Raw genomic sequence first — 25,987 nt, 5'->3', positions numbered from 1 at the left:
AGAAAAATCACACTGTCTAATTTGGCAAGATTTATTTTGCAAATTATGGTGGAAAATAAGTATTTGGTCATTAACAAAAGCTCATGTCAATATTTTGTTATATATCCTTTGTTGGCAATGACGGAGGTCAAACATTTTCTGTAAGTCTTCACAAGGTTGGCACACACTGTTTGTGTTATGTTGACCCATTCCTCCATGCAGCTCTCCTGTAGAACAGTGATGTTTTGGGCCTGTCAGTGGGCAACATAGACTTTCAACTCCCTCCAAAGATTTTCTATGGGGTTGAGATCTGGAGACTGGCTAGGCCACTCCAGGACCTTCATATGCTTCTTACGAAGCCACTCCTTCATTGCCCTGGTGGTGTGCTTGGGATCATTATCATCCCGAAAGACCAATCCACATTTAATCTTCAATGCCCTTGCTGATGGAAGGAGGTTTGCACTCAAAATCTCACGATACATGGCCCCATTCATTCTTTCATGTATACGGATCAGTCATCCTGCTCCCTGCAGAGAAACAGCCCCAAAGCATGATGTTGCCACCCCCATGCTTCACAGTAGGTATGGTGTTCTTTGGATGCAACTCAGCATTCTGTCTCCTCTAAACATGACGAGTTTTGCTTCTACCAAACAAGTTCTACTTTCGTTTCATCAGACCATATGACATTCTCCCAAAACTCTTCTGGATAATCCAAATGCTCTCTAGCAAACTTCAGACGGGCCTGGACATGTACTGGCTTAAGTAGGGGGACACGTCTGGCACTACTGATGGTAGCCTTTGTTACGGTGGTCCCAGCTCTATGCAGGTCATTCACTAGGTCCCCCCATGTGTAACATAGTTAGCAAGGCCAAAAAAAGACATTTGTCTATCCAGTTCAGCCTATATTCCATCAGAATAAATCCCCAGATCTATGTCATTCTAAAGAACCTAATAACTGTAAGATACAATATTGTTACACTCAAGGAAGAAATCCAGGCCTCTATAGAACCACTCGACTGAGTTCGCCTTCACCACCCCCTCAGGCAAAGAATTCCAGATTCTCACTGTCCTAATAGTAAAGAATCCTCTTCTATGTTGGTGGAAAAACGCCTCTCCTCCAGACGCAGAGAGTGCCCAGTTGTGACCATCACCTTCCTTGGTATAAACAGATCCTCGGAGATATATTTGTATTGTCCCCATATATATATACACACTGTTTAAAAAAATAAAGGGAACACTTAAACAACCAAATATAACTCCAAGTAAATCAAACTTCTGTGAAATCAAACTGTCCACTTAGGAAGCAACACTGATTGACAATCAATTTCACATGCTGTTGTGCAAATGGAATTGACAACAGATGGAAATTATCAAGACACCCTCAATGAAGGAGTGGCTCTGCAGGTGAGGACCACAGACCACATCTCAGTACCAATGCTTTCTGGCTGATGTTTTGGTCACTTTTGAATGTTGGTTATGCTTTCACACTCCTGGTAGCATGAGACAGACTCTACAACCCACACAAGTGGCTCAGGTAGTGCACCTCATCCAGAATGGCACATCAATGAGAGTTGTGGCAAGAAGGTTTGCTGTGTTAGTCAGCGTAGTGTCCAGAGGCTGGATGCACTACCAGGAGACAGGCCAGTACACCAGGAGACATGTAGGGGGCCGTAGGAGGGCAACAACCAAACAGCAGGACCGCTAGCCTTTGTGCAAGGAGGAACAGGAGGAGCACTGCCAGAGCCCTGCAAAATGACCTCCAGCAGGCCACAAATGTGCATGTGTCTGCACAAACGGTTAGAAACCGACTCCATGAGGATAGTCTGAGTGCCCAACGTCCACAGATGGGGGTTGTGCTCACAGCCCAACACCGTGCAGGACGCTTGGCATTTGCCACAGAACACCAGGATTGGAAATTCGCCACTGGCGCCCTGTGCTCTTCACAGATGAAAGCAGGTTCACACTGAGCACATGTAACAGACATGACAGGGTCTGGAGACGCCGTGGAGAGCGATCTGCTGCCTGCAACATCCTTCAGCATGACCGGCTTGGCAGTGGGTCAGTAATGGTGTGGGGTGGCATTTCTTTGAATGGTGTGTAATGGTCAGTAATGGTGTGGGGTGGCGAGCACAGCCCTCCATGTGCTCGCCAGAGGTAGCCTGACTGCCATTAGGTACCGAGATGAGATCCTCAGACTCATTCTGAGACCATATGCTGGTGCAGTTGGCCCTGGGTTCCTCCTAATGCAGGGCAATGCCAGACCTCATGTGGCTGGAGTGTGTCAGCAGTTCCTGCAAGATGAAGGCATTGAAGCTATGGACTGGCCTGCCCGTTCTCCAGACCTGAATCCGATTGAGCACATCTGGGACATCATGTCTTGCTCCATCCACCAACGTCACGTTGCACCACAGGCTGTCCAGGAGTTGGCGGATGCTTTAGTCCAGGTCTGGAAGGAGATCCCTCAGGAGACCATCTACCGCCTCATCAGGAGCATGCCCAGGTATTGTACAATAGGGAGGTCATACTGGCACATGGAGGCCACACACAATACTGAGCATCTTTTCTTTGTCATGAGGCATTTCCACTGAAGTTGGATCAGCCTGTAATTTGAATTTCCACTTTGATTTTGAGTATCATTCCAAATCCAGATCTCCATGGGATATTCATTTTGATTACATTGATAATTGTTATGTTTTATTGTTCTGAACACATTCCCCTATGCAATGAATAACAATTTGCAACTGGAATATTTCATTCAGAGATATCCAAGTTGTGGTATTTTAGTGTTCCCTTTATTTTTTTTTGAGCAGTGTACTTATACATGGTTATTAGATCGCACCCTCAGTCGTCTTTTTTCTAGACTAATCCTAATTTTGCTAATCTCTCTGGGTATTGTAGTTTTCCCATCCCCTTTATTAATTTTGTTGCCCTCCTTTGTACTCACTCTAGTTCCATTATATCCTTCCTGAGCACCGGTGCCCAAAACTGTACACAGTACTCCATGTGCGGTCTAACCAGGGATTTGTGCAGAGGCAGTATAATTCTCTCATTATGTGTATCCAGACCTCTTTTAATGCACCCCATAATCCGGTTTGCCTTGGCAGCCGCTGTCTGGCACTGGCTGCTCCAGGTAAGTTTATCATTAACTAGGATCCTGTGGTTCTGGGATTTTCGCTCACCGTTCTTGTGATCATTTTGACCTTACGGGGTGAGATCTTACGTGGTGCCCCAGAACAAGGGAGATTATCAGTGGTCTTGTATGTCTTCCATTTTCTTATTATTGCTCCCACACTTGATTTCATCACACCAAGCTGCTTGTCTATTGCAAAATCAGTCTTCCTAGTCTGGTGCAGGGCTATAATTTTGTTTTTGGTGTCCTTCGACAGCTCTTTGGTCTTCAACATAGTGGAGTTTGGAGTGTGACTGTTTGAGGTTGTGGACAGGTGTCTTTTATACTTATAACAAGTTCAAACAGGTGCCATAATACAGGTAATGAGTGGAGGACAGAGGAGCCTCTTAAATATGAAGCTACAGATCTGTGAGAGCCAGAAATCTTGTGTTTTTAGGTGACGAAATACTTATTTTCCACAATTTGAAAAATAAATCTTGCCAAATCAGACAATGTGGTTTTCTGGGTTTGTTTTCTCATTTTGACTTTCATAGTTGTGGTCTATGCATTATGTCAATTACAGGCCTCTCTCATCTTTTTAAGTGGGAGAAGTTGCGCAATTGGTGGCTGACTAAATACTTTTTTTCCCCACTGTATATCATGGCACAGGTGTAATGTTTTTATGTAGTTTATCACAATCCTGTTTGAAGCTAGCTGGTTTTAAAAGAAACTGTAAAGTCAGGATAAAGGGAAACTCTGTTGTTATTGTCCTCAGAAATTCACACTTGGCCCTCACTGCACATTCAATGTTGTCGATCACAAAAGTGAAGTTTGACCAGAAAGACTAGACCTGGTCTTGTAGGAATCTGGCTTCTCTTACAGGCCCATATTTTTCTTCAGGTAATTTTCTAACTTGTCTGCACATTCTACATGCGCTGTCTTTTGACTTTGTAATTTACAGATCTGGGCAAGTAACAGTCAACACCTTCTAATTTCAAGCTGTAAGTGGAACCTCTAGGTTGTAAGTTTTATAAAATTCTAATATTTTAGATGGAGAAGAATGTTGCAATCTAGCGGCAAAATGGTGATCACACGATTGTAATATGGCTGGACTACACGACCAATAACGCAGCCACATCTGGTGACGGTGAAGAATCCGTGACTTCTCTGCATGTAGTGGTCACTACTCACCTGGGTAGTCATATGTAGAACTCTTCTTTTTACACCGCTCATCATCCCTCATATATGTCCCTGTAGTATTAATATGGATCAGATCTTCACCCTGAAACAAATATTGTAGAAGTCACAGACAGATGGAGATATCACATCTATGGTCAGCACTAATCCTGCCATCTCCACCGGTCTCATTACACAAGTATAAAACATATAATGGTGGATAAAACAAGACTGAACACAAGACCTTCACAGCGTTCTACACAATGTAGGGGAGATATCATGACACCTTCTCTCCATCTACCTGATGATCCTGAGGAACATTGGGATCTTGTTCACAGTACTGGGGAAGAAGAGGACGGGGACATCTCTCTGGTGTTGTCCTCTTACTGGATAGAACTAGAGGAAACACGTAGAGGGACTGAATTCATTATTTATATACAGATAATTATAGGCCGTGTGTATTTAGTCCTGTCTATTACCTGGTGATGTGAGTGGTTGAGGATCTTCCATCATGACATCCTTGAAAAGATCTTTATGTACTTCTAAACACTCCCATTCCTCCATGGAGAAAAAGACGGCGACATCCTGACACCTTATAGAAACCTGACACATACAATGATACGGTCATCCCCTCGATTCCTTCATAGTGTTACTGCAAAATGTCCCAGCATTCCCAGCAGTGTCACCTCTCCTGTCAGCAACTCAATCATTTTGTAGGCAAGTTCTAGGATCTTCTGGTAATTGATGTCCTCATATAACTGGGAGTGAGGTGGAGGCTCCGTGATTGGGCTCATAGGTCTTTCACATCCCTCAGATGCAGGATGCTGACAGCGCACGCTAGAGGTTTCCTTCGCTACTGAGTAATCCTGGTTATGGAGAGAAACATTAATAAATCTCACTACAGATATTTCCAGAGTCCTCACCTCTTCAGTTCTGTCCATCTGTTATTCCCAGAGATAAGAATGATGTAATGTGACGTCATCAGAATCTCTCACCTCTCCAGTAAGCCGGAAGAGGATCTCTAGGGTGAAATGTAATATCCTCTCCAGCATCTTGTCCCTGTCCATATTAACCTTTGATGGGTAATTCAGAAAAATTCTCTGAATATAGAAATTCTCCACTGGGAGGATCTGAGATTGTAGAGACCTGAATGAGAAGAACATGAGAGATGTAACTGCATGAAAAATCCCGTGTAATAATACAATTACTGGAGATAATAAATGGAAACGTATCAGGAGATATGTATATGTTGTATTCTCTAGTCTTGTATGGACTGAAACATAAGTTGAATTATTGACTAAGACATCTCCTCCATGCTCCCAATCACTGGTTATGTTACTCACTGCTTCGGCACCTGACTGGTTGTAGGAATCACATGTTCGTTGGGACTGACGAGGAAATGCAGAGACTAGCGGGAATCCAAGCAGCAATGGCATTTTTATTATTTCACAACATTCCGTTTTTTCCCCTGACATCTACTAATAAAACCTATATATTTTAGGCCACAGACAACAAGCAGTTTCTTCCTCGGAGTCGGCAGCTGAATACGTTCCTCATAGACTCATCTTCCATAACGCTAATTCTCCTCTCATTTACTGACACTGGAATCGGCATTAGCAATACTGCAGGAGATATTCATTACACGTGACAGGAGAAATAACTACTTCATGATGAGGACGACATCTTCATCTTCTACTACGGCTCTAGAAACATATTTGGCCAGAGTCCGTCACTGACTCCATCACCACCGGCTGTCTCTATATGAAGGTTTCCCGTTTTTCCCGCACTGTAATCTTCTATCACATTAGACCTCATGTCTGATTCACACACAGAAGTTTGAGGAATTTATAAAAGTTTGTTTGTAAGAACATCAAGACATGAGATATTTGATGACTAATGTCTTCATATACAATGTTTTTTTCTCTGGATATGATGGTGTGGTTTTTTAGCATTTTCCTGTAGGCTTCAATTCACATGAAAAACACCAAAAAGGGGGCATGAGGAGAAGACGTGTTTGACATGAGCTGACCTGAATAACTCAGAGTAATCTAAGGGGAAAAGTGGACCTTTGTCTGTAATCTGACCCTCAGAGTCAAGCTGAACTCTTCAGTGTTTTCTGAGGGAGACTGGGGCTAAGGAGTAACATCTGCCGTCCCTGCAGATCTGAAGGACTGAATAGGCAGATCCAGCAGGGAAAAGATGGACGCTAATTTCCCGCCTCAAGTTGTTGCTGCAGACGGCGGTTTGGAGGCAGTGGAGACTAATACCGAGGTACTACCCCACAGTGACTCTGACCCCCAGCTTCTACCAAAGATAACATCCCTCTCATCTTCCCTCTGGAATCCGGCGTTTACATACCCGGTGGTGTGGAGCTTCTCCTGGATGCCACCTGCCCCCCCCCCCTCCCCTCGCCTCTCTGAGTGGGTGGAAGAGCATGCTTCATTAGGTGACACACCAGACCTGCTCACTGTTGTGGAGCGCAGTGTCCCCCAGCTTCTCTTCACTTCTGCTCCCCAGGACGAGACTCTGACATACCCGGACTGTGGCTGCAGCATCCGTGGTCTCCCTCTCCTGGCTGGCTCCATATTGGGGTCTGGGCTCTGCGGTGTGCTCGGGCGCTGGGGGTCGAGGCAGTGAGAACTGCTACCTGCCTGGAGCGTAGACAGGTATGCCGCATATACCCTGATAACACCCAGTGCGGTGTCAGGGGAGTAAAGAAAGGGGATTGTGTCAAGTTAAAGAAGAGGTGAGGGAAGAAGGAGGAGTAGGGGAATAAAATAAAAGACCCTATATAAATCCAAAACGTTAATACTATATAGAGAGGAAGTAAACAACCCACTTAGGCCAGGGGTGTCAAACTGCATTCCTCGAGGGCCGCAAACCATGCGTGTTTTCAAGATTTCCTTAACTTTGCACAAGGTGCTGTAATCATTATGTGTGTAGGTGATTAAATTATCACCTCTGCAGTACAAGGAAATCCTGAAAACATGACCTGTCTGCAGCCCTTGAGGAATGCAGTTTGACACCTCTGACTTAGGCTACTTTCACACTAGCGTCGTACGACGCACGTCGCAATGCGCCGTTGCGACGTACCGACGCATACTGTGAATGCGCCGCACAACGGGGCAGTGGATGCAGTTTTTCAATTCATTCTGAGCTGCGAGGAGGAAGGGGCGGAGTTCCGGCCGCGCATGTGCGGTCGGAAATGGCGGACACAACGCACCAAAAAACGTTACATGCAACGTTTTTTGGTGCCGACGGTCCACTACAACACGACGCAACTGTCGCACGACGGTTGCGACGTGTGGCAATGCGTTGCTAATAGAAGCCTATGGAGGATGCGTTTTTTCTGCAAAACGACGCATTGCGACGTGCGTCGTACGACGCTAGTGTGAAAGTAGCCTTAGACAATATCTTTGGACTCTCTTATATATCTGGATTCTCCTATATAATGTCTCTGAACTCTCTTATACTTCCTCTATTAAGCCATGAGGCCTTGAAATTTCATCACTAGTATAGAAAAAGAGGAAAAAAGAGGATAGAACTCTGCTGCCATCTATTGACCACTCTTTATACTACAAGTGCAACTATTCCTGATTCATATTTGTCTCCTTACACGCTCTTAAATAAAGAATTTCTACATTCCCTCTACAATATCAATAATATACTCTGACCAACTCATTGAACAGATCATTTCAAATCATGTGACGGCGATACATTAAAGATAAAAAACGTTTATTCAAATCTACTAAAGAATAAGTCATTTAAATAGCCAAGGACTCCCAACTAAATGACTTGATTTTGTCAATCTCCCCTAATTAAGTTATATTCAGACCAGATTTAATAATGGGTAAACCTATCCAACCACAAGCGGAAGAGACAGCCAAAACTAGATAAACTCCCTAAAAAGTCAATAAAGAGAAAAATCTAGAAAACAAATACGGTATCTCTTGATATGCAAACCAGCAAATCAAATAATGCCTCACAATCACATAAACAGAGCTCCTCTTCTCTTGCTCAATGGTCTGACAGTGACGAAGAAGAGGTCCCAATGTATGAAGAAACAAACACTAAAGACTACATAAAAGCTCTACCTACCACCGACTGCATAAGAAATCTCTTCAAAGACTTCACCCAAACTATTAAAGAAGAAATAGCTTATCTCAAAAATGATGTCAAGAAGCTACAAACTTTGGAAGATACCTGTGATCAAATATCTACACACTCGGAACGGGTCACAGAAATCCTAATCGATAAACAAAAGGAAAGCTTCCTTCAAAAAATCCATATAGATGACCTTGAAAACAGGTCAAAGAGAAACAACCTAAAGGCCCCTTCACATTAAGCGACGCTGCAGCGATACCGACAACGATCCGGATCGCTGCAGCGTCGCTGTTTGGTCGCTGGAGAGCTGTCACACAGACCGCTCTCCAGCGACCAACTATGCCGGTAACCAGGGTAAACATCGGGTAACTAAGCGCAGGGCCGCGCTTAGTAACCCGATGTTTACCCTGGTTACCATCATTAAAGTAAAAAAAACAAACAGTACATACTTACCTACCGCTGTCTGTCCTCCAGCGCTGTGCTCTGCACTCCTCCTGTACTGTCTGTGTGAGCACAGCGGCCGGAAAGCAGAGCGGTGACGTCACCGCTCTGCTTTCCGGCTGACCGACGCTCATAGCCAGTACAGGAGGAGTGCAGAGCACAGCGCCGGGGACAGACAGCGGTAGGTAAGTATGTACTGTTTGTTTTTTTTACTTTTACGCTGGTAACCAGGGTAAACATCGGGTTACTAAGCGCGGCCCTGCGCTTAGTTACCCGATGTTTACCCTGGTTACCAGTGAAGACATCGCTGGATCGGTGTCACACACGCCGATCCAGCGATGTCCACGGGAGATCCAGCGACGAAATAAAGTTCTGGACTTTCTTCAGCGACCAACGATCTCCCAGCAGGGGCCTGATCGTTGGTCGCTGTCACACATAACGATTTCCTTAACGATATCGTTGCTACGTCACAAAAAGCAACGATATCGTTAACAATATCGTTATGTGTGAAGGTACCTTAAGAATTAGAGGAATCTCGGAAAAGATCCCAGATAAAGGTATAGGTGCAACTCTCACCAGCTTCTTTAATGACTTACTGGAAAAAGAAGACACAAACATTCTAGGTCTGGAAAGAGCGCATAGAAAAAGATAAACCCGGACAAACCCTAAAGAGAGTTAAAGAAGAAATATAACACAAAGCCAGATGCGCTACTATAATCGAAAATGACATCCAAATTTTTCAAGACCTTTCAAAACTAACTCTCGACCCTAGAAGACAACTCCAACTCTTGACAAGGATCCTGAGAGACAGGAACATAGCTTATAGATGGATGTTTCCGTTCGGACTTGCTATAGCCTTTGATAAAAAACTTTAATCATTAAAACTCCAGAAGACTTACCCTTTGTCCTCAATAAACTAGACCTCTTTCATCTTCAAATACCTGACTGGACATCAGCAGAGGATTTTATCAGTCTTCCACCACTACCAAAGCATGAGAAATGATCTAAAATCACACCAAGCAAGCCCAGGAAAATCAGAAAAATGAACTCCGACTCTAATAAAACTGCAAATAGGAATAGCAAGGGAAGTGAAAGCTGAATCGTCCCAATGCATAAAAGATGCCCCAACTGGCCAGTTACACATTGGGCCATAATGTCTTTGATTGTTCTTTATTGTCTTTTAGGTTCGACGGAATATTCTTTGTAACAAGGACTTATTGTTTGCATGGAATGACTTGTTGTCAAGTCATGGGCAGCACGGTGGCGCAGTGGATAGCACAGCAGCCTTGCAGCGCTGGGGTCCTGGGTTCAAATCCCACCAAGGACAATATCTGCAAAGAGTTTGTATGTTCTCTCTGTGTTTGCGTGGGTTTCCTCCGGGTACTCCGGTTTCCTCCCACATTCCAAAGACATACTGATAGGGAATTTAGATTGTGAGCCCCAACGGGGACAGTGATGATAATGTGTGCAAACTGTAAAGCACTGCGGAATATGTCAGTGCTATATAAAAAATAAAGATTATTATTATTGTTGTCGGAAATACTCTTTTAAGTCATTGTCACTAATAACCCAATTAGTTTAACAAAAAGGAATCAATATTATTTACAATTGTTATATACTGGCTTTATCCCCCTTTACATATAACAGGGGTCCCCAACTCCAGTCCTCAAGGCCCACCATCATGTCATGTTTTCAGGATTTCCTTAGTCTTGCCCAGGTAATAATTGCATCACCTGTGCAATGCAAAGGAAATCCTGAAAACATGACCTGTTGGTGGGCCTTGAGGACTGGAGTTGGGGACCCCTGACATATAAGACTTAATTGGGGAATTGTTCCCTCACCCTTCTTTACCACTACAACCATCTTCTTGATTTACAGGTCCACACCCCCACACAGATCAGTTGATCACATTTTGATGAAATTCCTGGTTGAAAATAATACCAGATTTCTTTTTCCAACCAGCTGCAAACGGTAAATTCTAGCTAGGGCGTGCCCACGCTTTAGCACTCTGGAAAGTATGTTTATTTTACTTATGCTAACCCTAACTATCTCAATTTATAAGTTATGCTCCCATAGTCCTGTTAAAGACCTCCTGACAAAAACCTGTGATCACAAGTCCCCTCTATGGCCAACTTAAACATTGCAACTTTTAATGTAAAAGGCATAAACATTCCACAGAAAAGAACGCAAATTTTAAGATATCTGGAAAAAAAATTAAATTGATATAGCATTTCTGGAAAATTGATATAGCATTTTTCCAGGAGACTCATTAAAAAAAACATATACCCCTATAACCAAAAATAAAACTTATGCTAAATGGTATAATTCTACTTCCCCAGCCAAAAAAATAACGGAGTCTCCACCGTCATCAATAAAAAACTCCCTTTCACTTTAAAAGATTATATAAAAGATGAAGACGGGAGATATATATTTTTGAAATGTATGAGTTATAACAAAATTTACACATTGATAAATATATATGCTCCAAATATGAATCATCTTCCTTTCGTTAAAAAAAATATTCAAAACTCTAAACCAGTCTGCTGAAGGTACCGTATTTTTCGGACTATAAGACGCACCGGACCATAAGATGCACCCCAAATTTGGGGTGAAAATTGCAGAAATTTTTTTTTTTTTTATAAGATGGGAGTCCGTCTTATTGTCCGAATTTACAGTATCTTACCTGAGGGCTGGCGGTGGCAGAGCAGGGTCACAGGAGGCAAGGTGTCGGCAGAGGTGGGGTGATGCTGGGATGAGGAGGTGCTGGGATGAGGAGGTGCTGGGATCAGGAGGTGCTGGGATCAGGAGGTGCAGTGAGAGGGGTCCCAGGCTTACCGTGCAGGCAATGCAGGCTTACCGTGGCGGCAGAGGTGCGGTGGCAGAGGTGCAGCGGCAGAGGAGGCGCAGTAAGCGGGGTCCCTTTCCCCGGTATGGTGATGCAGCAGCCCGGTATACAGCAGAGCCGGGTGAATCCTGTTGTTATCGGTGGGCGCGGCCATCTTCCTGAGGCCAAGCGTGTGCAGATGAAGCGCTCTGCTTCCCGGGGCTTCAGGAAAATGGCCGCGGGAGGCCGCGCGTGCGCAGATGGAGATCGCGGCGGCCATTTTCCTGAAGCCCCGGGAAGCAGAGCGCTCCATCTGCGCACGCGCGGCCTCAGGAAAATGGCCGCCACCACCGATAACAGGATTCACCCGGCTCTGCTGCATACCGGGCTGCTGCATCACCTCACCTCACCGGAGAAAGGGACCCAGCTTACTGCGCCTCCTCTGCCGCCGCACCTCTGCCGCTGCACCTCTGCCGCCATGGTAAGCCTGCATTGCGACTATTAGACGCACCCCCCATTTTCCCCCCTTTTTTGGGGGGGGGGAAAAAGTGCGTCTTGTAGTCCGAAAAATACGGTATACGAATTCTGGACACTCATCTATATCAATCAGATATATTAAAAAGTCGCTATCAGATCTTCTTTTGATAGACGCTTGGAGAATTACACATCCCTCAAAAATAGATTATTTTTTATTCTCTACAGGGCACAAAAAAAATACTCAAGAATAGATGATCTATTTATACCACATCATCTAATGAGTCAGGTCAAGAAAATTACCTTTGACACTATAATATACTCAGACCATGCCCCACTTTTTCTCAACATTACCTTTAGCAATACAAGCAAATGTGCATTCACTTGGAAACTTAACAACAACTTAATCTATAATACAGAGTCTCAGAAACATATAAGAGAAAACATGAAAGATTTTTTCTTAGAAAACTGCTTAGACAATATCTGTAATTCCAATATATGGGAGGACGTAAAACTTAACATTTAATACAACGATTAAAATCCATGACAACATTTAAAATCAGACACCCAAACAATTAGAATATACACAACCAGAATAGGGGAACTGATTGTGGGCAAAGAGACTGCCAGTACCGCTAGCAATATTATTACAATTTAGACACACACAATTGCTTAGATTGATCAGTGCCACTGACGATCGTGTAAATTATGTCTAAATGGTCAAAGGGTCCATAGAAAAGAAGGAAAATCAGAACAATCTCACCAATCCGGTTAGAGATGCCATCTTCAAAATAGTACCCTCCTAAGTTTCAATAAATAGGAACCCTTGAAACCATCACTTGGTATTCAGTGAGCCATTCCTAGATGGTACCGCCTCCCAACGCGTTTCTTCCTGAATGGAATCATCAGGGGATATGGCAGTCAAATAATAGAGTGTCGAGACATTTCTGGCACTCTCTAAGAGCCTTATGCCCTGGCTCTTACAGAGTGCCAGAAATGTGTGGACACTATTGTTTGACTGCCATATCCGCTGATGATTCCATTCAGGAGAAATCCCCCATTTTTTTGAAAAATGGGAGAAAGAATTAAATATAACCTTGAAAACAGAAGAGATCTTAAAACTTCTAAAAGAGATACACTTCATTTCTCTTATGCTGTGTGTGGGATGGCAGTACTGTGGGAATATTATGCTGTGTATGGGATGGTGGTACTGTAAGAACATTACACTGTGTGTGGCAACCGAGAAAGAGACATAGTACTGCATCAAGAATGGGGATAAGTTAGGATTTATTATCTAGTGGTTTGGGTGGTAGCATATTGTGTGGTGCATCTTCTACTATCTTAATGTGTGTGGCAGATAACAGATATTGCATGTGTCGGGGGCCAAGAAAGTATGTATCTATCAGGTGGAAAAGGAACAAACCCATTGTAATTCTTATAACGTGGCAAGACAGAAACAAATATTTATACACTTAAATATTGTGAAGCACGGTGGTGCAGTGGTTAGCACTGCAGTCTTGCAGAGCTCAAATCCCAGGGTCCAAATCCCACCAAGGACAACATCTGCAAGGAGTTTGTATGTTCTCTCTGTGATGCTAGTCACTTCTCATGGCCAAGCTGTGGGTCAGGATAGTCAAAGAGTCCGAGGTCAGAAGCTAGGAGGGTACGTTGTAAACAGAAAAAGAGACAAAAGCGAAGTCAGGTAACGTTCCGAGGTCAGAATACCAGGAGGATAGCGAATCAGAGCAGAAGGGGTTAAACAGATGGATGGTCAGAACGAGGTCCAAGGTTAGGCAACGAAAGATCAACATGCAAGATCGCAAGGCACAGAGAGAACAAACTACACTTAGCTGAATGGGGCAGGAGTTGGGAGAAAAACCAGATTACTTACCGGTAATTTTATTTTATGGAGTCCACGGCAGCACCCACTGAGAGAGGGGATCCGCCCCTAGGAACAGGAAACCTACAGATAAAAGGGGCGAACTCCCTTCCTCCTCAGTTGGATTACAGAGTACAAGAGGAACCGCCAAGAAAATATTAGAACATCTTCATAAAAACTACTCAATATGTACAGTTAGGGCCAGAAATATTTGGACAGTGACACAAGTTTTGTTATTTTAGCTGTTTACAAAAACATGTTCAGAAATAAAATTATATATGTAATATGGGCTGAAAGTGCACACTCCCAGCTGCAATATGATAGTTTCCACATCCAAATCGGAGAAAGGGTTTAGGAATCATAGCTCTGTAATGCATAGCGTCCTCTTTTTCAAGGGACCAAAAGTAATTGGACAATGGACTCTAAGTGCTGCAATTAACTCTGAAGGCGTCTCCCTCGTTAACCTGTAATCAATGAAGTTGTTAAAAGGTCAGGGGTGGATTCCAGGTGTGTGGTTTTGCATTTGGAAGCTGTTGCTGTGAGCAGACAACATGCGGTCAAAGGAACTCTCAATTGAGGTGAAGCAGAACATCCTGAGGCTGAAAAAAAAGAAAAAATCCATCAGAGAGATAGCAGACATGCTTGGAGTAGCAAAATCAACAGTTGGGTACATTCTGAGAAAAAAGGAATTGACTGGTGAGCTTGGGAACTCAAAAAGGCCTGGGCGTCCACGGATGACAACAGTGGTGGATGATCGCCGCATACTTAATTTGGTGAAGAAGAACCCGTTCACAACATCAACTGAAGTCCAGAACACTCTCAGTGAAGTAGGTGTATCTGTCTCTAAGTCAACAGAAAAGAGAAAACTCCATGACAGTAAATACAAAGGGTTCACATCTAGATGCAAACCATTCATCAATACCAAAAATAGACAGGCCAGAGTTAAATTTGCAGAAAAACACCTCAAGAAGCCAGCTCAGTTCTGGAAAAGTATTCTATGGACAGATGAGACAAAGATCAACCTGTACCAGAATGATGGGAAGAAAAAAGTTTGGAGAGGAAAGGGAACGGCACATGATCCAAGGCACACCACATCCTCTGTAAAACATGGTGGAGGCAACGTGATGGCATGGGCATGCATGGCTTTCAATGGCACTGGGTCACTTGTGTTTATTGATGACATAAGAGCAGACAAGAGTAGCCGGATGAATTCTGAAGTGTACCGGGATATACTTTCAGCCCAGATTCAGCCAAATGCTGCAAAGTTGATTGGACGGCGCTTCATAGTACAGATGGACAATGACCCCAAGCATACAGCCAAAGCTACCCAGGAGTTCATGAGTGCCAAAAAGTGGGACATTCTGCAATGGCCAAGTCAATCTCCAGATCTAAACCCAATTGAGCATGCATTTCACTTGCTCAAATCCAGACTTAAGACGGAAAGACCCACAAACAAGCAAGACCTGAAGGCTGCGGCTGTAAAGGCCTGGCAAAGCATTAAGAAGGAGGAAACCCAGCGTTTGGTGATGTCCATGGGTTCCAGACTTAAGGCAGTGATTGCCTCCAAAGGATTTGCAACAAAATATTGAAAATAAAAATATTTTGATTGGGTTATGTTTATTTGTCCAATTACTTTTGACCTCCTAAAATGTGGAGTGTTTGTAAAGAAATGTGTACAATTCCTACATTTTCTATCATATATTTTTGTTCAACCCTTCAAATTAAACGTTACAATCTGCACTTGAATTCTGTTGTAGAGGTTTCATTTCAAATCCAATGTGGTGGCATGCAGAGCCCAACTCGCGAAAATTGTGTCACTGTCCAAATATTTCTGGCCCTAACTGTATAAACATATACCTCAATATATACTACCACCACCCAGAGTGAATCACATACTAACACCAGCAAGACTGTGGGATCACCTGAAGGACACTCTGGCTCTCCATCCACCACCCAGCTCCTTGGAGGAGGCCATGACTCAGGCTATCTGTATGGATCGGTGCCTGCGGGAGAGAGGTGTAGTGCAGCGAGAGGTTCATTTGCTTCCTGCTACTCATATTGTTATGCCACCTTCTGAACCTATGGAGGTGGGGTCATCAACTTCAGGGAGAAAGAGAGAAGACGGCGACGCAAAGGAAAATTGTGTTTCTACTGTGGAAATCCCGGACATTGGAAAAAGGACTGTCCCTCCTGCCCACCGACTTGCAAGGTGTCGGTAGTCACCCAGACTCTCAGGTACCTTTTTCCTCATTTCATAAAATATTGTTGGAAGTAGAACTTTGTTGTGGGAATTGCTTCACGTCCACTTCTGCTTTCGTGGACTGCAGGTCATACATGAACTTTATTGACTCTAACTTGGTGACCAAGTGCAAGTTAGGGACAGTTAGGCTTGAGACTCCTATTTATATTGTGGCCAATGACAAAACACCGTTGGCTAAGAATGTTATTAAATTTGTCTTAGAGGAGATCCTCCCTAAGGTGGGGTCCTTGCACCAGGAACATATTTCATGTTTTGTTCTGGACAATCTTCCTGCAGGACTGGTGTTGGGATTTCCTCGGTTACAGTTACACAATCCTGTGATTGACAGGTAATCTCAGGCCATTGTTAAATTGGGTGCTAATTGTGTTAAAGGTTGACTTACCTCTGTACTGGTGTCATCCGTAAGTCTGGAGGGTATTCCGGAGTACCTGAAGGATTTTGAGGATGTTTTTTCCGAAAAGGAGGCCCCACCACACCGCCCTTTTGATTGTGCTATCAATCTGATTCCGGCTGCTAAATTGCCCAAGGCCCATCTGTACAATCTGTCCGGCCCGGAGCGTACCGCTATGAAAGAGTTTATAGTTTAAAGCTTACGTAAGGGTCACATCCATCCCTCTGACTTGATTCTTTTTTGTAAAAAAAAAAAAAGATGGTGGTTTACACCCGTTTCTCATTATTCGGGAATTAAATAAGATCACAGTGAGAAATACTTACCGTATATACTCGAGTATAAGCCGACCCCCCTAATTTTGCCACAAAAAACTGGGAAAACTTATTGACTCGAGTATAAGCCTAGGGTGGAAATGCAGCATTTACCGGTGAATTTCAAAAATAAAAATAGATCATCATTTCCCCATAGCTGTGCCATACAGTGCTCTGCACCGTTCATATTTCCCCATAGCTGTGCCCCATATACAGTGCTCTGCACCGTTCATTGTGCCCCATAGCTGTGCCATATACGGTGCTCTGCACCGTTCATTGTGCCCCATAGCTGTGCCATATACGGTGCTCTGCACCGTTCATTGTGCCCCATAGCTGTGCCATATACGGTGCTCTGCACCGTTCACTGTGCCCCATTGATGTGCCATATACGGTGCTCTGCACCGTTCACTGTGCCCCATAGATGTGCCATATACGGTGCTCTGCACCGTTCACTGTGCCCCATAGATGTGCCATATACGGTGCTCTGCACCGTTCACTGTGCCCCATAGATGTGCCATATACGGTGCTCTGCACCGTTCACTGTGCCCCATAGATGTGCCATATACGGTGCTCTGCACCGTTCACTGTGCCCCATAGATGTGCCATATACGGTGCTCCGCACCGTTCACTGTGCCCCATAGATGTGCCATATACGGTGCTCCGCACCGTTCACTGTGCCCCATAGATGTGCCATATACGGTGCTCTGCACCGTTCACTGTGCCCCATAGCTGTGCCATATACGGTGCTCTGCACCGTTCACTGTGCCCCATAGATGCTCCACATAAATCTCTGCCGCCGCTGCTGCTGCTGCAATAAAAAAACAAAAACACATACTCACCTCCCTTGATTGCAGCTCCCGGCGTCTCGTTCCGGCGCCTCCATCTTCCCGGCGTCTCTGCTCTGACTGATCAGGCAGAGGGCGCCGCGCACACTATATGCGTCATCGCGCCCTCTGCCTGAACAGTCAGAGCGCAGACGCCGGGAAGATGGAGGCGCCGGCCGGGAAGATGGAGCGACGCCCGGCGGCTGGAACGCGGACAGGTGAATATGCTATACTTACCTAGTCCTGGCGATCCTCGCGCTGTCCCTCTGCCTGGTCTTCGGTGCCGCAGCTTCTTTCTCTATCAGCGGTCACCGGCACCGCTGATTAGAGGAATGAATAGGCGGCTCCGCCCCTATGGGAGGTGGAGCCGCTTATTCATTTCTGTAATGAGCGGTCCCACGTGACTGCTGAAGAGGGGAAGAAGCTGCAGCACAGAAGCCCGTGGGACGGCAGGGACAGCGCGAGGATCGCTGGGACTAGGTAAGTATACCTCAGCGCCCTCTCCCCCTCACCCGCCGACCCTGCCACCCACCTTGACTCGAGTATAAGCCGAGAGGGGCACTTTCAGCCCAAAATTTTGGGCTGAAAATCTCGGCTTATACTCGAGTATATACGGTATCCCCTTCCGCTCATCCCTGATTTGTTTAACCAATTATCTTGGGCCAAGTGGTTTTCTAAATTGGACCTCAGGGGAGCATACAACCTTATCAGTATTCTGGAAGGAGATGAGTGGAAAACGGCATTTCTCACCTCTGGGGGTTTGTTTGAGAATTTGGTTATGCCCTTTGGTCTCACTAACGCGCCAGCGGTCTTTCAGAATTTTATTAACCATGTATTTTCTGATTTCATTGGGCGCTTTATGGTGGTTTACTTAGATGATATCCTGGTATTTTCATCTGACAAACAAGATCACATGGGTCATCTATGTACAGTTCTCCAGAAGTTACGAAAGAACTCTCTTTCTGCTAAACCTGAAAAATGTTCATTTTTGTCCAAGAGCTGTCCTTTTTGGGGTTCATCTGCCAAGGGGTTTTGCATGGACCCTGGGAAGGTACGGGCCACTGAGGATTGGGTGAAACCCAGAGACCTGAAAGGGCTTCAGTGTTTTTTGAGGTTTGCCAATTACTACAGGAAATTCATTAAGGGGTTTTCACAAGTGGTCAAGCCCCACATGGATCTTACTCGTAAGGGGGCTGATCTTAAAAACTGGTCATCTCCAGCAGTTGCGGGGTTTTCTTAATTAACCCCTTCATGACCAGGGGATTTTTCGTTTTTCCGTGTTCGTTTTTCGCTCCCCTCCTTCCCAGAGCCATAACTTTTTTATTTTTCCGTCAATTTGGCCATGTGAGGGCTTATTTTTTGCGGGACGAGTTGTAATTTTGAACGACATCATTGGTTTTAACATGTCGTGTACTAGAAAACGGGAAAAAAATTCCAAGTGCGGTGAAATTGCAAAAAAAGTGCAATCCCACATTGGTTTTTTGTTTGGCTTTTTTGCTAGGTTCACTAAATGCTAAAAATGACCTGCCATTATGATTCTCCAGGTCATTACGAGTTCATAGACACCAAACATGACTAGGTTATTTTATATCTAAGTGGTGAAAAAAAATTCCAAACTTTGCTAAAAAAAAAAAAAAAAAAATTGCGCCATTTTCCGATACTCGTAGCGTCTCCATTTTTCGTGATCTGGGGTCGGTTGAGGGCTTATTTTTTGCGTGCCGAGATGACGTTTTTAATGATAGCATTTCGGTGCAGATACGTTCTTTTGATCGCCCGTTATTGCATTTTAATGCAATGTCGCGGCGACCAAAAAAACGTAATTCTGGCGTTTCGAGTTTTTTTCCCGCTACGCTGTTTAGCGATCAGGTTAATACTTTTTTTTATTTGATAGATCGGGCAATTCTGAGCGCGGCGATACCAAATATGCGTAGATTTGATATTTTTTTTATTGATTTATTTTGATTGGGGCGAAAGGGGGGTGATTTAAACTTTTATGTTTTTTTTATTTTTTTCACATTTTTTTAAACTTTTTTTTTTAACTTTTGCCATGCTTCAATAGCCTCCATGAGAGGCTAGAAGCAGGCACAAGCCGATCGGCTCTGCTACATAGCAGCGATCTGCTGATCGCTGCTATGTAGCAGAATTGCACGTGTGCTGTGAGCGCCGACCACAGGGTGGCGCTCACAGCGACGGGCAATCAGTAACCATAGAGGTCTCAAGGACCTCTATGGCTACAATGGAGACGCATCGCCGACCCCCGGACATGTGACGGGGGTCGGCGATGACGTCATTTCCGGCCGCCCGGCCGGAAGCGGTAGTTAAATGCCGCTGTCTGCGTTTGACAGCGGCATTTAACTAGTTAATAGGTGCGGGCAGATCGCGATTCTGCCCGCGCCTATTACGGGCACATGTCAGCTGTTCAAAACAGCTGACATGTCCCGGCTTTGGTGCGGGCTCACCGCGGAGCCCTGCATCAAAGCAGGGGAGCCGGCATCGGACGGTATAGTACGTCCGATGCCGGTAAGGGGTTAAAGGAATGCTTTATGTCTGCTCCTGTTTTGATCCAGCCCATTCCGTCTGAACTGTTTGATTGTTGAGGTGGACGCATCAGAGGTGGGGGCGGTGTTGTCCCATGGACCCGCCACTTTGACTAATCTGAGACCCTGTGCCTTTTTCTCTAAGAAATTCTCTCCTGCTGAAATTATGATGTCGGGAATCGGGAGTTATTAGCCATCAAGTTGGCTTTTGAAGAATGGAGGCACTTTTTGGAGGGGGCTGTTCATCGGATCACGGTGATTACGGACCACAAGAACCTGTCCTACATTGAGTCTGCCAAACATTTAACTCCTAGACAAGCGAGGTGGGTGCTTTTTTTTCTCACGCTTTCATTTTCTGATCTCCTTTCGACCTGGTTCCAAAAATGTCAAGGTCGATGCCTTGTCTCGTAGCTTGGATCCGATATCACCTCCCGAACCTCCTTCCTCCATTCTTCAGCATGGGGTAGTTGTGGCAACAGTGTCCTCAGAATTGGAGCACGAGATTTGTGAGGCTCAGTCTCTTTTTCTCCATCATTGCCTGATAGCAAGCTCTTCGTCCCTGTTCAACCGGTACTCCTGGAGTTCCATGATTCTTAGTGGACATCCTGGAATCTTAGCCAGTTGAAGAGCTATTGCTAGGCTGTTTTGGTGGTCCTCTATGGCCCCTGATGTCGCCGTGTTTGTGTCTGCTTGTGATACTTGGGCCATTGCTAGGAGCTGCCATAACCAGCTGGCCGGGAAATTGGTGCCATTGCCAATTCCGGATAGACCTTGGACTCATTTCTCCATGGACTTTATCATTGATCTCCCTCCTTCCAATGGCAAAACTGTGGTCTGGGTGGTGGTGGACAGATTCAGTAAACAGGTGTATTTTGTACCTTTGGCAAGCCTGTCTAATGCTGAAACACTATTGAGGTCGTTTCTTGAGCACGTGGAGCGGTTGCATGGTGTGCCTTCGAGTGTTGTTTGTGATAGAGGGATACAATTTGTGTCCAAATTCTAGAGGGTTTTTTGTAAAAGGTTAAGTATTAGTTTTACATTCTCCTCGGCCTATCATCCCGATAGAACAAATTTTGCAGTGTCTTGCCACATCCCAGCAGGATAATTGGTGCTCTTCGTTGCCAGTGGCGGAGTTTGCATTTAATAATTGGATCAATCAGTCTATGGGCACTTCTCCATTCTTTTGTAACCACGGTTTTCACCCCTATTTTGGTGAGTTCTAGGCTGGATTCTGGGTGTCCTGGGGGTGATTTGGTTATTGAGCGGTTGCAGGAGGTTTGGAGGGAGGTCCAGAGGAACATTGTGGAGGCTCAGGGCAAACAAACATTTTGCTGACAAGCGATGGTCTTCAGCGTCGGTATTTTTAGTAGGGGATAAGGTATCGTTGTCTACCAAGAATATACGGTTGAAGGTTCCTTCTGTTAATCTGGGTCCCAAGTTTATTGGTCCTTATGAAATCATTCAAGGTGTCAATCCAGTTGCCTTTCGTTGCGCCTTCCTCAGTCTCTTCGGATCCCCAATTTATTCCATAAGTCCCTCCTGAAGCCATTTTTGTCTCCCTCTGTTGAGTCTCTATCCCATCCATCACCTTTCTCTGTGAATAGTCAGAATGAGCATGAAGTGAAGCAGATTGTGGATTCTCACATGGTCCGCCGTTCACTTCAGTACTTGGTTCACTGGAAGGGTTACGGCCTGAGGAGCGATCTGTCCATGCGGATCGATTGGTTCCGGTATTTCATTCACGTTATCCTGGGAAACTTGGAGGGCCGGTGGCCCCTCCTTGAGAGGAGGGTACTGTCATGATCCAGACCAGGTTTTGAGTCCCGTCTTCCCCTTTTTCCGGTCTGGTCATGCCAGGGTTAACTTTCTCAGCCTCAGTCTGGTCTCAGGTTTGCTATTTATTTCTGCTGTGTCCTGCAGACCATGTCAGTTATAGTTTCTGCGCGTATAGCTGACTCAGTTTGCCCTGATTTGTCCTGCTGCTTGCTTACTGAACCTGTGTCTGTTCCCCTCATCCCTTCCCAACTCAGTGTTCCCCTTTCGTGTATTGACTCTCTGGTTTTGACTTGGCTTGGACCCTGACCTGTGGTTCTGTCTCTTGTCTTTGGCATATCTGCTCCTGACCTGTACTGACCCATTTGGCTTGTTACTGACTCTGTGTTTGCTTATTCCTTTTGTACTGCACTACAGTCTTATATCGACCCAGCTTATTTTGACTTTTCTCCTGCCACCTGGTGGTGGCCTCGCCGCTGCATTAAAGGTCTGGTCTTGCTGGGTGCAGTCCTTCCTCCACTCTATTGCCACCTAGTGGAGCTTGCAATTACCTGCATTGCAGCGGCGTGACATCGGATATGGACATGGCTCTGAGCCATGAAAACCAAGGTCTCTTGGGCCAGAAAGGAGCGATGAGGATTACCCTCTCTCTTTCCTCCCTGATTATCCTGATGACCAGTGGGAGTACCACCATTGGGGAAACTCACAGGCCAGATCGAACTGCCAAGGGGACTGGAGGGAGTCAACTATCTCCAGCTGGTCTACCTTGTACAGAGAGGCAAATCTTCTGACTTGTCTGTTGGCTCTGGCAGCGAACAAGTCTATTTCCGGAAGCCCCCACAAGTCCACTATCTTCCTGAAGATCTGGTGACTGAGCACCCATTCCCCCTGATGCAAAATATGGCGACTGAGGAAGTCCGCCTTCAAATTGTCCACTCCCCTGATGTGAAGGGCTGACAGGGATAAGAGATGGGATTCGGTCAGTTTGAGGATTTGCTCCGCAGTAGACATCAGTGTCCTTGATTAAGTTCCGCCTTGCTGATTTATATACGTGACGGATGTGGAATTGTCCAATAGGATCCTCACATGAGACCCCCGCAGCTGTGGGAGAAAGCGATGTATTGCATGACCGATTGCCATTAACTCCCTTAAGTTTGAGGAGTCATCAGCTTCTTCTATGGACCACTATCCCTGGGCCAAGCTATCACCCAGATAAGGCCCCCATCCCTTGGGACTAGTATCAGTAGTAACTATCCTAGAGGGTCTCACTACCCATGGAACCCCTCTAGAAAGATGATCCCGATCCAAGCACCAGGATAGGGAATTAATTACTTCAAATGACAGAGTCAATTTGCCACTAAGGCAACCCTGCAGCTGCTCCTCCGCCCAGAGGATGTCCTGCTGCAGATGCCTAGTATGAAATTGGACCCATTGAACAGCTGGAAAACAGGATGCAAGGGAGCCCAGGAGGGACATAGCCTCCCTCAGGGACATCTGAGGGTTAACAATTGCCATCCTAACTTTATCCATTATAACTAGCATATTTACCTCCGGGAGGAGACCCAGGAAGGACTGAAGAGTTACAGGGACAAGCCTGGATTTGACTATGTTGATTATCCAGCCCAACGCCTGCAAGGATGAAATTGTGTCAGCAAGTCGATCCCTACACTGGGAGGCAGATTTCCCTACTATCAAGAAATCATCCAAGTATGGAATTATCAATATGTCCTGCATATGCACATAAGCCATCACCTCCAGGATCAACTTTGGGAAGACACGAGGAACCATGGACAGACTGAATGGCATCGCCGCATATTGAAAATGTCGGACGCGACCTCCCAAGATGACTGCCATTCTGAGAAACTGTTGGAACTCAATATGCATGGCCAGATGATACTAGGCATCTTTCAGGTCCAGAACAGTCATGAAGCATCTGGAAATAAAGTTTAATAGCTGATCTTATAGACTCTATCTTGAAGGTGTAAGATCGAAGGAAGCCATTTAACTTCTTTAAATTTATGATAAGAACCCTCTGGTTTGGATACCAGGAACAAAGGAGAATAAAAACCCCTCCCCTCCTGGTCTACCGGGACCTCTACCAGGACATGCTTAGATAACAGACAAAATCTCCGATTCAAGAGCCTCCTGTTGTCCTGGGGATTTTAGAGAGGTTAATATAAAGGAATCTGGAGGAATTCGACAAAATTCCAGCTTCAGCCCAGATGACACTAGGCTCAGAGCCCAGGGATTGGATGTTATCTCTTTCCACTTGTGGCTAAAGAATCTTAACTTGCCACCCACCAGAGGGTCAGGGCTAATGGAACTTGTTTCCACTCTTGGAGGAAGACCCACTAAAAAGGGCACCTTTTTGTTTGGCCTCCCTAGTATCCCACTGATCCTGGTTCCTATAGGACCTCCTCCTACCGAATGGCTGCTTCTTGAAGGCCCTCCTGTAGGACAAAACAAATTGGTTTGGGAACCCCTTCTTTCTCTCCCTTGCCTTGGTGAGGATGTCATCGAGCACCTTGCCAAAGAAGTACTCACCCTGGCATGGAATTGTGCACAACTTAGATTTAGATTGCACATCCCCCTTCCAGCCCTTTAGCCATAAGATAAGACACGGCAAGCAGCATTTGCCAGCCCCGCTGATCTAGCCGCCAGGCGTAGGGAGTCCGCAGAAGCATCCGCTAAATACGCAGTAGCTCCCCTGATCAATGGGATAGAAGCCAATAATTTTTCTCTATAAACTCTCTTCTTGATTTGCTCCTCCAACTGATCAACCCAAACCAGCATTGATTTTGCCGTACATGTACCAGAAGTAACCGGTCTAAAGGCCCCAGTACAGGATAGGATACCAATGACCTCTTAAGGAGCACCTCAGCTTTGCAGTCTAGGGGTTTGGATAAGAAGCCGGAGTTCTCTACAGGCAGGGCAGAACATTTTGAAGTCAAAGCCACCACCACATCCACCTTAGGAAATATGAACCAAGTTGTCAAATCCTCATCATCAAAAGGATACCTCCTCTTAGAAGCTGAAGGGGAAAATCCTCGCTGCCCCTGCTTTTCCCACTCCTTCCTGACCAAGTCTTTCACCGCAAAATGATCTCCTGCGTGGATCTAGCCTCTTTTGCCTCTGAAATCCTCATGGTATCTCTAAATGATTTTACAAGGTTATCAAGTACTCTCTATGGGGAAACAAGAACATCCTTCCTCATCAGATGATGTTGAATGAGAGGAACCAGTGGACCTAACCCAATTACTATCAGAAGAGGGGCTAGAGAAAGGAGTAACACTCCTTGTACCGGTGTTAAGTTTCTCAGCTTTGCCGAGCCTTTAACCCTGCTGTTCTGTTTGGTCTGGGGAGACCAATTTTGAACTTTGGTATTTTTTGGGGTGTTCAAGATGTGGTTCTGAAACTTGTGGTTGATTGACTTAAATGAGGATGGGTCGGTCGGCCACGGGTTTCAGAGCCGCATCTTGAATATTTTAAAGAATATTGAAGTTCAAAGTCGGTCATTTTTGACCAACAGAACAGCAGGGTTAAGGGATTGGAGCTCCTCTCTAATCATTGCCTGTATATCCGTGGAATTGATGGTTGATTCCTCCTTCAGAGTCTGGCTGATACAATCTTGACACAGCCTCTTAATATAGGAGTCAGGAAGGGGCTGTGAGCACAGAGCACATTCTCTATGTTAGGTCTTTCTGGCTTTTTTTAGCCTAAAGGGGGCATACAGAAAGAGGGGGTAATCGACTTAATAGGCAGAGTCATGCAACACTCACCCAGTGAAGCTTGTGAATATTGTACTGGTTCTGGAGGCGGAGGCACAGCATGAGTTGTCGACTGCATGGACTCCTTGCATCGTACACTCTTCTCAGTGGAGTTGCCCTCACGGGAGCGCTCACTGC

At 45.2% G+C, this 25,987-nt stretch overlaps 1 protein-coding gene across 1 annotated transcript in view; it reads right to left on the bottom strand.

Moving 5' to 3' along the window:
* LOC138663697 (gastrula zinc finger protein XlCGF57.1-like) overlaps nucleotides 1-25,987 on the bottom strand; it is a 130,819-nt gene that overhangs the window by 5,210 nt on the left and 99,622 nt on the right. Inside the window, exons 2-6 of the mRNA XM_069749997.1 lie at nucleotides 5,260-5,410; nucleotides 4,951-5,130; nucleotides 4,744-4,867; nucleotides 4,566-4,660; nucleotides 4,280-4,370 (exon numbers count right to left, since the gene is read on the bottom strand). Of these exons, the coding sequence (XP_069606098.1) occupies nucleotides 4,280-4,370; nucleotides 4,566-4,660; nucleotides 4,744-4,867; nucleotides 4,951-5,130; nucleotides 5,260-5,331 (562 nt within the window). The 5' untranslated portion in view covers nucleotides 5,332-5,410. The remainder of the gene's footprint in view (nucleotides 1-4,279; nucleotides 4,371-4,565; nucleotides 4,661-4,743; nucleotides 4,868-4,950; nucleotides 5,131-5,259; nucleotides 5,411-25,987) is intronic.

Source organism: Ranitomeya imitator, chromosome 2, assembly GCF_032444005.1.
Source record: "Ranitomeya imitator isolate aRanImi1 chromosome 2, aRanImi1.pri, whole genome shotgun sequence".
NCBI lineage: Eukaryota > Metazoa > Chordata > Amphibia > Anura > Dendrobatidae > Ranitomeya > Ranitomeya imitator.
This window is presented reverse-complemented; position numbering and strand designations above follow the sequence as displayed.